This window comes from Oenanthe melanoleuca, chromosome 9 (genome assembly GCF_029582105.1).
Source record: "Oenanthe melanoleuca isolate GR-GAL-2019-014 chromosome 9, OMel1.0, whole genome shotgun sequence".
Classification (NCBI taxonomy): Eukaryota; Metazoa; Chordata; class Aves; order Passeriformes; family Muscicapidae; genus Oenanthe; species Oenanthe melanoleuca.
Genome location: NC_079343.1, coordinates 21,902,271 through 21,915,193, shown reverse-complemented (window position 1 = coordinate 21,915,193; position 12,923 = coordinate 21,902,271). Strand labels below are relative to the sequence as shown.

The following is a 12,923-nucleotide window of genomic DNA, read 5'->3' as shown; positions in this document are numbered from 1 at the left end:
GGCAGGTATGGATGCTCCCTGTGTGCCTTCTGGAGCAGCCAGTGCCATTGAGAACAGGCCCCAGGGACAGGTCAGACCCATCCTGATATCTTGGGAGAAATCACCATTGGCCTGGGCTTGCCTTGGCTGTGGGACCCCAGCCAGCAGCAGGCACCCAGAGCTCAGAGTCACAGTGGGGTGTTGGGCATCCCGTGACAGTCTCATGCCATGGCTGTGTTAGTCTGGGCTCCATCTTCCACCTGCTGTGTGGAGTCATCTCCCACCTGGCGTAGGCAGAGATAAGATGAACCCAGTAACCAGTGCAAGACTCCAGTAAAAATTTATCTTTACTCAGTGCTGGACAAGAGCCTCCGGGCTGGAGGTGGCCCCGTGGACTCCCTTGGCTTACGGCTTTTAGGTTTCAGACCCTTTCATTCTGTCCCAAAATGCTCTTTCCCCTTCTGCCTTTTCTGCTGCCAGCAGCTCCCCAGGGCAAGGGGAGGACAAGAAGGTTGTGCAGGGTAGACCAGCCCCTCACCCCACTCTGCCCCTTGGCACCCCAGTTTCTCCCTCCTGCTCACGCCTTGGCGTCGGCGGCTGCGGGTGCGAAGCTGGCGGGCCGGTAGCCCAGCTTGTCATCCTGCTTGCGGTAGTACATGCGCGTCAGCACCGCCAGGATGAAGGTCTGCGGGATCAACAGCTGCACATTCATCTCTGGAAGAGGAGAAGGGTCATTTGAAGCTGCCTTGGTCCACCATGCCCAGCCCCATGCCGTGCCACGTGATGGAGGGGCTGGGCTGGGAGCACGCGGTGCTGCTCTCATCTCTGACTTACGCTGCGACCTGGCCTTGGAGGAGAAGGGCGGCGAGCAGGCGATGCTGCCGCTGTTGGCCAGGATGCTGAAGATGGCGGGCTGGAGCGCCGTCAGGAGGAGCAGGATCTGCGACACCAACACCCAGTGGTGAGGGCCGTGCCACTGCCCAGCTCCCAGCCTTCACCTTCCCCACTGTCCTGCAGCCAGTAGTGCCTCCTGCTCCATCCTCCCTCATGCTGCCTCACCCCATCTGTGCTGTAGGAGCCCCTCACCTAGGAGGGAGCTGGGCAGGGCAGGGGCTCACCTGGAAGCAGGTGAACTTGCCCTGCATGTTCTGCTCAGCCAGGTGCAGCCGGGCCTGCCGGAAGAGGATGCCCAGGGCCCACAGCCCAAAGAGTGTGGAGACACCAACCAAGGTGTTGATCCAGAGGGCCACGCTCTCCTCTGAAATCTGAGAGGGACAAACAGAAAACATTACTGGGCTGACAAGGCTCAGGTGGAGGCTTCCTGTCTAGGTCATCAACCTGCCCATCCCTGTGCTCTGGCACTCACGTCAGCAGGGTTGTAATTCCCATCGGCAGACAGGATCAGCCCCAGGAAGACAGCGACTGCCCTGAAGAAGGCGTACTGGAAAGTCCCCAGGATCATCAATTTAAGCTTTTTCCTGGCATAGTGAGAGAGACTGGTAGCACTCTGAGGTCCCCAAGTCCCTGCACAGGGACTTCTCCTCCAGCCCAGCAGAAGCAGAGGGTGAAAGCGCTCCAGGGGCAGGGATTATCCCAGCTCCCCCTCACCTGCTCATGGTGATTCGGGGCAGGCAGGGGCAGCAGCAGCAGCAGGGCCCAGTGCTGACCACCATGGGCACGTCCTTCAGGGTGCTGAGCAGCGCTTCCTTCCCCCCAAAGCCCTCAATCATGACCATCATCAGCAGGTAGAAGCAGACAGCGAAGTACCTGGGGAGGAGGAGGCAGGCAGGTGAAGCCCTGTGGGCTCCTTGGTGCCCTGTCCCAGGGTGGGTGATACTCACGCCGTGGTAGCCATCTCCACCACCATCATGGAGCGCGGGAACCACAGGCCGAAGCAGCTGACTACGGACACAACCTGGGGGACACGTGAGGTTGGCACACTGACATTCCCCCCTCCTGTGGGCCCTGGCCTCCCAGGGAGGGCCCCCCAGCACCCCCACAGCCCAGCTCACCGTAGGGGCTGAGCTGCTCCAGCAGAGGGTCTTCATCTTGATAGGGCAGCGGATCTTGCGGAAGAGGTACGAAACCTCTTCTGCGTAGATCATGACCGACAGCAGTGTCATGATGGTGCAGAGGCCCAGGATGATGAGTTGGGCCATGTCCAGCTCTGCCAGGGAGGGGTGAAAAGCTGTCTTCATTCTGTCTGGTCCCCTCTGGGGCCACTACTGCAAGGAGCTGCCCCACAGCCCACCACTCCACAGGTTTAGGAAGCTCTGTGCCATGCCCTGGACCAGAGCTGGCCCTTCTGTGTCACTGCTCCCAGTCTCATGCCACCTGCCCCAGCGCTGGCCCTTCCTAGTCCCCATCCCTGCAGGTAGGACTATGGGATGGGAGGCTAAGACCCTGGCAGCAGCCCAGTTTCTGTCTTCTGGGGCTGCTCCGTGCCTGGCACTCTCCTACAGCTTCATCCCTGTCCTGCTCCCCCCAGCAACAGCAGGAGGGTCCTTCCCACCCTGTCCCCCCACCTACGGTGCAGCAGCTGCCGGGAGGTGGGCGGCAGGGAGAAGCAGGCTGCCGGCACGCTGAAGTTCCTGATCAGCATCTCCACCAAAGGGCGGGAGAACCTGCGGAGCAGAACGGGAGCGCTGCACGGGGCCGCAGGGTCCAAGCAGCCACCGCCAAGCGCCTCCCTTCCTTTACAGAGGGAATGGATCATCCAAAGTTCTGATCCAAAAAGTTGGATTTGTCCGGTTGCAAAGCGTCTCCAGCACTCACCTGGGGTCATCAGCCAGCTCCAAAGTGGGATCCATGCTGTCGGGCTCCTCTCTCGCTCCGTCCCAGCGGCTGTGGGGCTGCTCGGCACCGCCCGGCTCCGCTCCCCTCGGGGTCAGAGTCCCCGGGGCAGGGACCGCGGGACGATGCCGCGCCTCGTTCCAGTTTAACCAGAGCCTCCGCAGCCTCCCTCCCTCCCTCTCCCGCCGCTGCGGGCACCCATTGGCGTGGCCCCACGCCGTCCCGGCCCACCGAGTGCTCTGGCCACCAGGTCATCGACCCGGGAAGGCAATTGTCACCCGTACGGGCACGCCTGTGTCCCAAGGCTGGGGCGCAGGGCACCTGCGCTGGGGTGACGCTGCGACACCCCCGGGTAGCCGGGACATTTGCTGTGCTGCCATGGGGGGTCCGGCCGTGTCCCCGTGTCCCCCCAGCAGCAGAGTCGGGGCTGGAGGTGGTGCCGGGGGGTGGCAGCCCCTGCTGTGCTCTGCGGGCCCTGGGAGGACTTTGGGCCGTGAGCCCCAGGAGCCGGGGCTGAGCCGGGCACGGAGCAGCTCCCACGGCGCTAGAGGGCAGGGCTGGCCAGCGCTGAGCCCTGCCTGGGACAGCCTGGGCAGGGGACAGCCTGAGCGGGGAGATGGGGCTTAGGCAGGGGAGCACCGTACCCTTGCCTTAGATGGGTACCAGAATCCTCATGCGTTCCAGGGGTGTCCATGACTCCGGGTGTTCTCCCAACCCTCAAGAAAAATGAGTTCTGGTTTATACTGGGTCTCCTTGGAACCACTAGCCTTTGCCCCTCTGGCAGGGGGCTTCTGCTGCAGCCAGAGCGGCACCAGGACCCCAGATGGGTGCTCTGCACCTTGCTGTAGGAGCAGGATGCTGCTGTTGTCATAAGAATGGGATGGTGGGGAGGAGCTAGTCCTGTGAGGACTCTCTGCATATCCGAGGTGCTGTGCACAGCTGGCACTCCCCTCCTCTCAGCCCCATTAACCTAGCCCCATATCCCTGTCCCTACACACTGTACATACCCTTTCCTGCCCTGTATGCTGTAAGCTAACCTGGCACACTGTGTGCTGCACACCCAGCCCTGTGCACTCACACTCATACACACACTTACCCACACCTTGCACAAGCAGACCCCTGGCCATGGCTGCTCCCGGCCCCACGGGGTCCATGGGACCAATGGGGGGGCCCCCATCCAGCATCCTTGAATCTCCAGCATTGCCTAGGACTGAAGAAACACATCAGCTCCTGTGACATCTGCTGTCCTGGCCTTTATGTGACAGTCCCTGCAGGCTATGTCATGGCAATCCTGCTGTCCTGCTATCCACCTGGTGCTCATCCTCCTGTGGTCCATCAGCACTGGGATGATCTGCACGTATCCCTGGCCCCAGGGAAGCAGAGCCCAGCCCCAGCATGCAGCCACACGTGCTGCACTGTCCAGACACGTGCAGGAGCCTCTTTCCCTGCCTGCTGTAGCCCCAGGGCCAGCACCACCCTTGAGTGCCCACTGCACGGGGGTGTGTGCTGGTCCCCTTGCTCACCACACTTGTGTCTGGTTGTCCCTGACTCTGCTGCAGCACCATGATGATCCTTCTTGCCACTCAGGCAGTACCTGAGGCTGCCAGAGCCCTGGTCCCCTGCGCTCCCCAAGCACAGCACGCCCCAAGGTGCAAGGTACAGCTGTGGGGCAGGGAGCAACCTGCCAACCTGTGAGGTGGATACAGAATATGGCTGGGCCCCAAGCCCAGGGCAGAGGGCAGCCCCACACATTGTTGCTGTGCATGAGTCTCAGCAAACATGCACACATGTGCAAGGAGAGCTGCATTGCTGTACACACTCCCCTCTGCACCCTCACTGGGGCTGGATGACACCCACAGCACTGACCTACCTGCACCAAGCCCCCAGCCCCATCACCCTGCATGGGGCCAGGACACTCTCACACACTGTTCTGCTGTGGACAGTGTATTGAGGGTCTGGGTGTCACCCCCAGAGCTGTTCCCTAGGAACATGGAGGGCTCTTGCCCCTGCACCCAAGGTGCTGAGCCCTCCCTGTGCCAGCAGGACAGGACGTGCCTGTGACTTGCTTGCTTCAACCTGCCCCAGGAGCTGGCAGAAATGGGTGTGGAGAGGGGGAATGCACTGGGATGGGATAGCCCAGAGTCCCTCCAGCTTCTCCCTTATTCCAGCCCATATCTATGCATGGGATGTACTGTCCTGAAGCAGTCAGGGTTCATGGCCACCCTTGTCCCCAGTCAGCCTTCTCCACACAGGATGGTACCATGGCCAAAACCTGGCAGGTGAGCATCCCCTGGCATGGGGGGCAACAGATGGGTCAAGCTCCCACCAGTTCTACCTCAGCCCCAGACCTTCAAGATGCTCCAGGGCAGAGCAGCCACAGGGACTCCCTTTCCTGCCAAAAACCCATTCAGCAGAAAAGAAGGAACACAGAGATGGGAGCCATACATCCACAAACCAGGGCAAGGGGTGGTTTGAAGGTTTGTGGTCCACTCAACATCAGGGTGGCTGTTTTGCTGGAAATTCTCCCCATTTGCTCATTTAGCTTTTTTAAAATTTTTAAACACTCTTTAAACACTCTAAGAACTCTTTGACCATGGAAATCCTGTCCCACACATTCCCCCCTCAAAAAGAAAAGAGCCAAGCAGACCCTCTCAGCATGCCAGCATCGCCCACACTGCTGCTGTGTCAGCGTTCCCCAATACTTGGAAAAGCCCTTAAAATGCAAACATTTGTATGGGGTTTAGACAGTTTTCCACCCGTTTCTAATTCCCTGTGGTTATGGCCAGAGGGGCTGACCTCAGTGAGCACAGCAGGCTCCCACTGGCCATCACCAGCTTCCCCACAGCAGGACACAGCAGGGAAGAAAACTCCTCATTTAAGCTGGTAGGAGACCAAAACACATTCCTTCTCATACTCTCTTCTCCCACCCAGAGCCTGAGGCCACGGTGGATGACTGGGATGCTGGGGAGTGAGGCCCCATGCCCAGCCCAGGCTGTGGTCCAGCCAGACAAGTGGGCAATAAAGATCTGCACCCTGAGCTTTTGGTGATCCATGGTCACTGCTGTCACAGGACACAGAGGGACAGACCCTGCTCAGTGGGACAGAGCAGCCAGGGTTCTCCCTCTCCCACGGGACCTCCCACGCTCTGCCCAGTCCCTGTGCCAGGCAGGACCAGCCCTTGAGAGCACTGGCACCCCATAGCATCTGGCACCCACCTCTGGGGAAAACCACACTCCACAAGCACCTCTTCAAAGGGATGCCCATGCTTTGCATGGCCACAGATGACCCTGTTCCCCACACTCCTGGGGTTTAGGAGAGAGTCAGCATCCCCATCCTGCCAGTTTTGCAGCAGCACCCTGCCGAGCTACTGGGAACAGGAGGGCGGGCACAACTCGAGAAATAAATAAAACACAAAGGTCTATCAGACTTGTGAAAGGGCAGGAAAGCCTTCTCCAGGGTGCTGGCTCTTTCGAGCCCCCATCAGCCCTGCAAGCATCTCCCTGGTGAGGAAATTTCTGCTGAGAGTTTGGTGGAAGTGGATGGGGGGTGTGGATCCTGCTGGCAGAGGTAAGACTGCTGCCACCATCTGCCTCCAATGTTCCAACACAATCTACAACTGCCCAGCTCGATGGCCTTGGCTGGACCCCTGCAAATCTGTCAATGTCACGGCAACACTGGCCACCAGGCTGGAAAGGGGTCCCAGAACTTTAAGCATCCCCTGCAATGGTCAGTGTGGGGCAGTGACAATGCCCCCAGCCCTGGCCCCAGCACAGCAGGAAGGGGGCTGGCTCCCCTCAGCCCCAGGTCTGGAGCCGCCCCACTGATAGGGATGGCAGGGAGCCCTTCCCATGGCTGGCCTGTAGATAAGGCCCATGTGTTCCCCACTGATTGCCCCAGGAGGCAGCTGGAGGGGGGGAGCCACCGTTCCTGGGAGATATGGCCAGGAGGGAGCAGTGGGTGATGAGGGCAGGGGGGCTACTGCAGGGTGTGAGACACTGGACCCCTCTGGGTCCCTTCTCTGGGCAGGTGAAGTGTCCTGGCTGCCCTGACAGCAGAGATGGGGTGAGAGAGAGTGTGGACCTCGCAGCAGAGCAACAGCCCTCCACAAATCCTCCTTTTCCTAATGGGGTCCAGTCCTCTGGCAGTGGAAAACACTTCCCAGTGCCCTGCAAACCCACAGGGCTGCATCACAAACTTGCTGCAAGGCAGAGTCAGGGATCCTACCATACCTCAGTTTCCCCAGCTGTAAAATGGGGCATGAGTTCTGCAGCATGAGGGTATAGAGGGCTCAGTCTTTCAATGCTCTGGTGCCTGGGGAAAGATCCATGCCAGGTGTTATTTGTAGACCAAGTTGACCTTTCAGATGGGGGGTAGGGGAGGGGATACTGCCCTGGGAGCCAGCTGGCTGCCTCCAGTCTCTGCCTCAAGGTCACCAGGAAAACTGCTGGCCTCGAGGGGTTTGCTATAGGACCCCTTCCAGCTGCAGCTTCCCCTTCAGGGCAGAGAAAATCCCCTTTCCCCAGCATGAGGCAATAATGATCATTCCTGTTAGAGACCCCAGTGCCCAAGTCCCCTGCCTGGCCATGGGTGATGGGACACTCTCAGGAGGTGGCCGTGGGGCAGCCATGGTGGAGTTCAGCACATGGGGGAGCACAGAGCAGAGCTGGGATTTTTGCTAACCAGAACAGCTCACTGTTTCACAGAAACCCGGCCCCAGATGTCTACAGGAAGCAGAAGTGCTGCAGAGAGTGTGTGGGCAAACTCTCCCCATGCTCCAGCTCTCAGAAACACTGCTCAGCCACAGCTGGGGGACCAGCTCTTGTGCACAGCCCTGGTGACATCCCCAATGACCTTCCTGTCCCTTCCCATACAGGTCTGGGTGGCACCACAGGTGCTGCCACCCTGACTAGGCTCCCATGCTGCCAGGCTGGGAAGAGAAGTGAGACATTGGCACAACCAGGATGTCACTGTGCCTGTCCCAGAGCACCTAAAGGGGTCACCCCACAGGGAACTGGCTTGTGAGCCCTCAGTAGCCCAGCTGCATTTCAGGTCAGCAAGATGCCTCTTCCCAAAACTGCTGAGATCATTTGACCATGTGCATATATTCATAGAAAAGCCACACATAACATATACACACACATCTATAAATATGTTTGTGACTTTCTGTACTATCTAGGATCTTGTATAGAGTATATAAACTGTGATGGGTGTGCCCCCAAGAGTGGAACAGCTTGTCCCCACAGGCTGGTTTATCACCCATGCCATAGCCTCAATCACACTTCTAAACCATTCCTGGGATACTGGCCCACCCAAGGGTCCCCTGGCCCCACAATGACCAAAGGGGCTCCCCAGGGCAGGGGGCTCCCCTTTGCAATGCCCAGCATTCTGCAGGTCATCCCCCAGACAGAGAAGAGGAAGAGGATGGTGGGGTCCATCCCAGGCTGTCCCTGGTTTGGGAGGAAGGGGAGCCCACCATGAGAAGAAAGAAGCCCAGTAGAAGCTGGATGAAACCTTTCTATGACCTGGATCGAGGCCATCAGAGCAGCTTTGATGGCCCCAGCCTTCTCCTCCCATTTCAGCAGAGCCTCACAGATGGGGTACCTGATAACACCCCCATCTTGTGTCCAGCCCTTCTGGCCCCATTTCTGTTTGCTTTTCCTCCCTGCAGCTCCACGTCCGATGGCGCTGCACCGGGCCAGAAGGGAAGTGACCAAGCTGTGGGGCTCAGCATGGGGAGGGCTTTGTGTCCTTCAAAGGGGACAAACAAACGGCCACGGTCCCAGCCCGGCTGGGGGATCCTGAGGAAATACCACGGGAACACCCTTGGGAGCTGCTTCCTGCCTGCTCCAAGGCTTTGGATGCACACAAGTATTTTCCTGTGGTAAGGTAACATCTGCAATTCCAGTGGGTGTCCCAGTGACATGCCACTGGTTTCTTAGAGCCGCCCCCAACCTCAGAATGAAAGGGCACCTTGTTTGAAAAACAGAGGGGCCTTTTTCTGCCACAGCCACCTAAAATAGCCACGTCACTGCTGATGTTTGCTTTTGGTGAATGATGAGGTTAACATCCTCTGAGCGGACTGTGAGAGTTTTCTTTGGTCAGGAGCTTTATTTTCATACTCGTCTGTCTGCAAGCAAGAAGCTCACAGGTGAAAATGCTGAGGCTCTAAAAAGTCAGATGGACAAATATTTTTCAGAGAGCCAGTAGAGACACGGTGTGTTTGTGGAAGGGAGGTGCTGCTCCCCTGATGACCCTGACCCTTCCCAGCACTGTGACACTCACCCACCAGTGTCAGCCACCCCATGGTGTCACCCACAAACCCTTGAGTCAGGCACAGGGATAGTCCCACCTGCTCAGGGAAAGCCTCACTGGGAATTCTTCAGCTGCCCCCGATTCTGCCTCCCATCACAGGTGGGAAAGCATCCCAAATGCAGCTCAAGGGGAACCAAATAAATCATCTTCCCTTCCTGTCACTTCTACTGGTGCCAGCTCCACACCAGGGCAAGCACTCCCACCTGCTGCCTGCTCCCTCCTGCTCTGGCAGGCCAGGAGGCAGAGGGATGGGAGGGGACAGACATGCCTGGAGAGGTGTGGGCACACTCATGTTGGGTGCACATGTGGATAGGGTGTACATGTGCATGTACACGTGTGTGTGCCCAAACTTGTGATGTACATGTGTGGGACATGTGGGTTTATCCACCTGGCTGGAATCCACACATGCAAGCACAGCACCCTTTGGGGTGAAGGGAGCTGAGGCAGAGGGTGGTGGGGGCCCAGCATCACTAGTTCTTGCTGACAGCCAAGCAATACTCAGCTCTGGACAAGCCTCTCTCCTGAGTGTCACTTCTTCCCCAAGTCCCTGCTGTGGATAAAACAAAGGGATAACCTCCAGTGTCCAATGATGAGGAAGAGAAGGGAGGGCTGGAGCAGCACTAGGAGAGGTGCACATCACCCTGGGGCCCTTTGCCATTTTTGTATCACTGAGTAATAAATAAAACCTCCAAATTCACATCTGCCATGAAAGCCACTGGGACATGCACAGGCAAAGAAAGGTGCTCTCTCCAGAGAGGGGAAAGGACATGGAGCAAACTCCACAACGGCACAAGGCTGAGGAGGCAGCCACAGAGGGCTCAGCAGCCTCTGGGGAAGTTCTCGTGGACATATGAGCCAAGCAGAGCTAAAGGAGAGCTGGAAACAGCCCCTGCTGACCATTGCTTTACAGACCACAGATGACTAACAGTCAGGAGCTAAAACCAAATAAAGCCCACTATTCACTGGAAGAGTGGGGAAGAGAACAGGGGAAGTTGCTTCCATTAGTTTGACCAGAGTGTTTTTCTAGCTGCAGGAAGGACTTTGATTGTCAGACCACATCAAGACAAGAACATAAACTGATTTTTTTTTCCCCTTGGGTAAAACTAGCTTTTCTCACTGAGCAAGAGCCCAGCCCTGCCATGTGTGAGCCCCAAAGGATGCCTGGCAAGACAGGAGACAGGCACCTTTGCCATGAAGGGGACCTGGAGGGACACTGCCTGCCAGGGACAGGAGGCTATTTCAGGGCAGATCAGCAGGCATGGGAACGTCAGCAATTTGGCTGTAGCATGGGCTTCTTATCTAATTCCAAGAGCTGCGAGTCACAGACCAAGCACACACCTCCCCGATTTGCTCTTGAGGCACTGACCTGCTTCTCCTGTCCCAGGGAAAACAATTCCAGACTCACATTTTATCGACCATGTCTGCTGTCTGCCCGTGCCTGGCAGTGGGGGCTGGCTGCAAACTGCAGCCCACGGGTTTCAGCTCAGCTTCTGGGACCCCACAACAGCCCCAGAGAAAGGCAGGAGCCCTCAACAGCCGTGTCAAGCACCTGAGTGATGAAAGCAACCCATGGCTGGCTGCCGAAGACAAATTAAGGTACCCTGGTTTGAGCACCACATCTCACCCTCTGCTGCATGAATAAAGCTACAAGGCACATGGCATCTCCCGGGTCCCCGTGGCACAAAGCTGGCACACAGCAGCCAGAGGAGGGTGTCGCAGCTGCCACCAGTGCAGAAAAGAGGCAATTAGCAGGTAGTGAGAAAGCTCTCCCTGTTCAGCCCCATTGTGCTAATCCCACCACAATTAAAGCTCCCCCTTTGCTTTCAGATATTGCTGAGAGAGATTAATCCACCCTAAACCAAGGTACTTCCAACAGGTCAACAAGACAAAGCCAACTCTCAGTGTGCAAAAGGCTCTGGCACCTGGCTGGGAGCATTTAATTACCCTGACAATAGCATCAGGAGAAGACGGGCAGTGAGACCCCTTCAATCACAAATCCACAGAGGGGGCACGGCTTTGCCTGCTGCTCCCACATGCCTGGGGCCAGCACCTGCAGGCTGCACCCTCTCCCCAGGAGCAGAACTACCATCCAGCCCTCTTAGGGACACCTTTTTCCCTCAGAGCCTGCAGTGTTGCACAGGGTACTGGCTTCTTCATGTTGTGCTTTTCCTTTGTCCTTTGCACCGCTCTTAGGGCAATAAATGCACATTATAAAAAAACAAAGCAGTGGACAGCTCTAATCTCTGAGTCAACATGCTCCCTTATCACAGAGGGTGGTTCCCACTGAGCCGGCTGGGGCTGTCTTTTATCCAAAAGCAGCAACGTGTGCACAAGTTGCAGAGCAAATCAGAGACAACATTTTCCTGGGTTTTCCAGGTCCTTTTGGGAGCATAGGAGTGAGCAGACAGGGACCAGAATCTGCTAGAGAGGCACATGGCCAGCATAGCACCATATCTCCGTGTCCTTTCGTGGCTCTGCACGGAGCTGTTTCCAAGGCTGCTAACAGTAACAGTAACTTTCCACATGCGCTTCTGTATGCCTGGCTTTCTAGGATTCTAATCACGAGTCTGGAAGGGAAAAGCCCCAACAGCCCTCAGCTGTGGCAAATGCTGATTCAAGAGAAATGCTTGCAAAATTGCACTTTGCAAAAGTGACCTGGAACGCTGGCTGGAGGTGCACTGAAGAAGGGGAAAAGAAGGGCAGTGTGCTGCACTCCAGATACGATCAGCAAGAGCCAGAACAAAGCGGACCAAGGCAGCTCATGAGAGGCCCACGTTTTCAAGGAAGCGACCCACATGACTGTATCCCAGCTCCTGTGCTCTCTCCCCGCTGTTTTCTTTCCCTTTCCAGTTCCCCTCGCTCAAACCTTGGCCCCTGTGCCGGGCCGGTCCCTGGGCAGCCATCGAGCACTCGGGCTTTCAGCGGCGCGGACCGGACCTTTGATGTGCCCCAGGGCGCTGCATCCCCCTGCTTTTCAAAGGCCGCTCCTTGGCCATTGTGTTCACATCCTGAGCTTGTTTGTACACTCGCTGGAGGGCCCCAGCCCGCAGACCCCCTGCCACAGCCGCAGCCGCCGTGACCCGCAGATAAAAGCGGCCGGGCTCGGGGCAGAGCTGCTATCAGAGCAGGGACACACGGCAGCGGCCGCGCTGCAGCTGCCGCGATAGCAGGAGCTGTGCCCGAGCCAAGGGCTGAAGGCTCCGGGTCAACAACAGCCCCACAGCTCTGCACCGGGCTGCTGGCAGCAAGGGACCATGCACAGCCAGGGATGTCCTTGTGCTGCTGCTCTCCCCCTCAGCTGCGTCTGGGGAGGGCCAGCATCTCCCCAAAAGAGGGAACTGCCAGGAGGGAAGCAGCGCTAAAGTGTTCCTCTTGGATCGCTCTCTGTGCCCTCTGGGCAGGCATAAAGCAGGGTAACAGTCCACCCTCCCCCCTGTAGGTAAGGTATCAAGGAGCACAGAGGGGTCCCCAGGACTTGGTGGTTAAAATCCCAGTGAAACCCAGTCTTTGCAAGCGAGGCAGCCCCGTTTAAAAAGCCAGACTGTTTTAGTCTAGGGCAGTGTCCAAGCATGAGCCTCCATGCCAGCCCCTGGCAAGCAGAGCAGCAACAATGAGCATCACTGCATCCACATCCCTACTTGAGCGATGGGAGAGATGGGGACATGAGCCTCCACATTGCAGGAAGGCAAAAAAATCCCACAGGACTTTGAGGGGGTGGCCATGGAATAGCCCTGGTCAGCATCTTTATAGCAGCAAGAGGCCACACTGTCCTCAGCCACACATCTCTCCTCCAAGTGCTTGGTGCTCTGTCTCCTCTCCAGCTAACTGGTGGGAGAACC

The 12,923-nt window shown here is 57.6% G+C and overlaps 1 protein-coding gene across 1 annotated transcript; it reads right to left on the bottom strand.

The window, feature by feature from the left end:
- Nucleotides 1–308: 308 nt before the first annotated feature.
- Nucleotides 309–4,363, bottom strand: SLC51A (solute carrier family 51 subunit alpha). The gene is made up of 11 exons (XM_056498287.1): nucleotides 4,296–4,363; nucleotides 3,869–3,982; nucleotides 2,755–3,488; nucleotides 2,509–2,603; nucleotides 1,992–2,146; nucleotides 1,821–1,894; nucleotides 1,588–1,746; nucleotides 1,346–1,457; nucleotides 1,098–1,244; nucleotides 814–919; nucleotides 309–693 (listed from the first exon to the last, which is right to left on the bottom strand). The coding sequence occupies exons 3-11, from the start codon at nucleotides 2,787–2,789 to the stop codon at nucleotides 557–559; spliced, it is 1,020 nt and encodes a 339-aa protein (XP_056354262.1). The 5' UTR covers nucleotides 2,790–3,488; nucleotides 3,869–3,982; nucleotides 4,296–4,363; the 3' UTR covers nucleotides 309–556.
- Between the last annotated feature and the right edge of the window lie 8,560 nt (nucleotides 4,364–12,923).

Excerpts from the sequence above, each read along its gene's own strand:
- SLC51A (XM_056498287.1), bottom strand. The coding sequence starts at position 2,789 with ATGGATCCCACTTTGGAGCTGGCTGATGACCCCAG. Across the intron at positions 2,147-2,508 it reads CTCCCGGCAGCTGCTGCACC|AGCTGGACATGGCCCAACTC; the intron begins GTAGGTGGGGGG and ends CCTCCCTGGCAG. Across the intron at positions 920-1,097 it reads GCAAGTTCACCTGCTTCCAG|ATCCTGCTCCTCCTGACGGC; the intron begins GTGAGCCCCTGC and ends TTGGTGTCGCAG.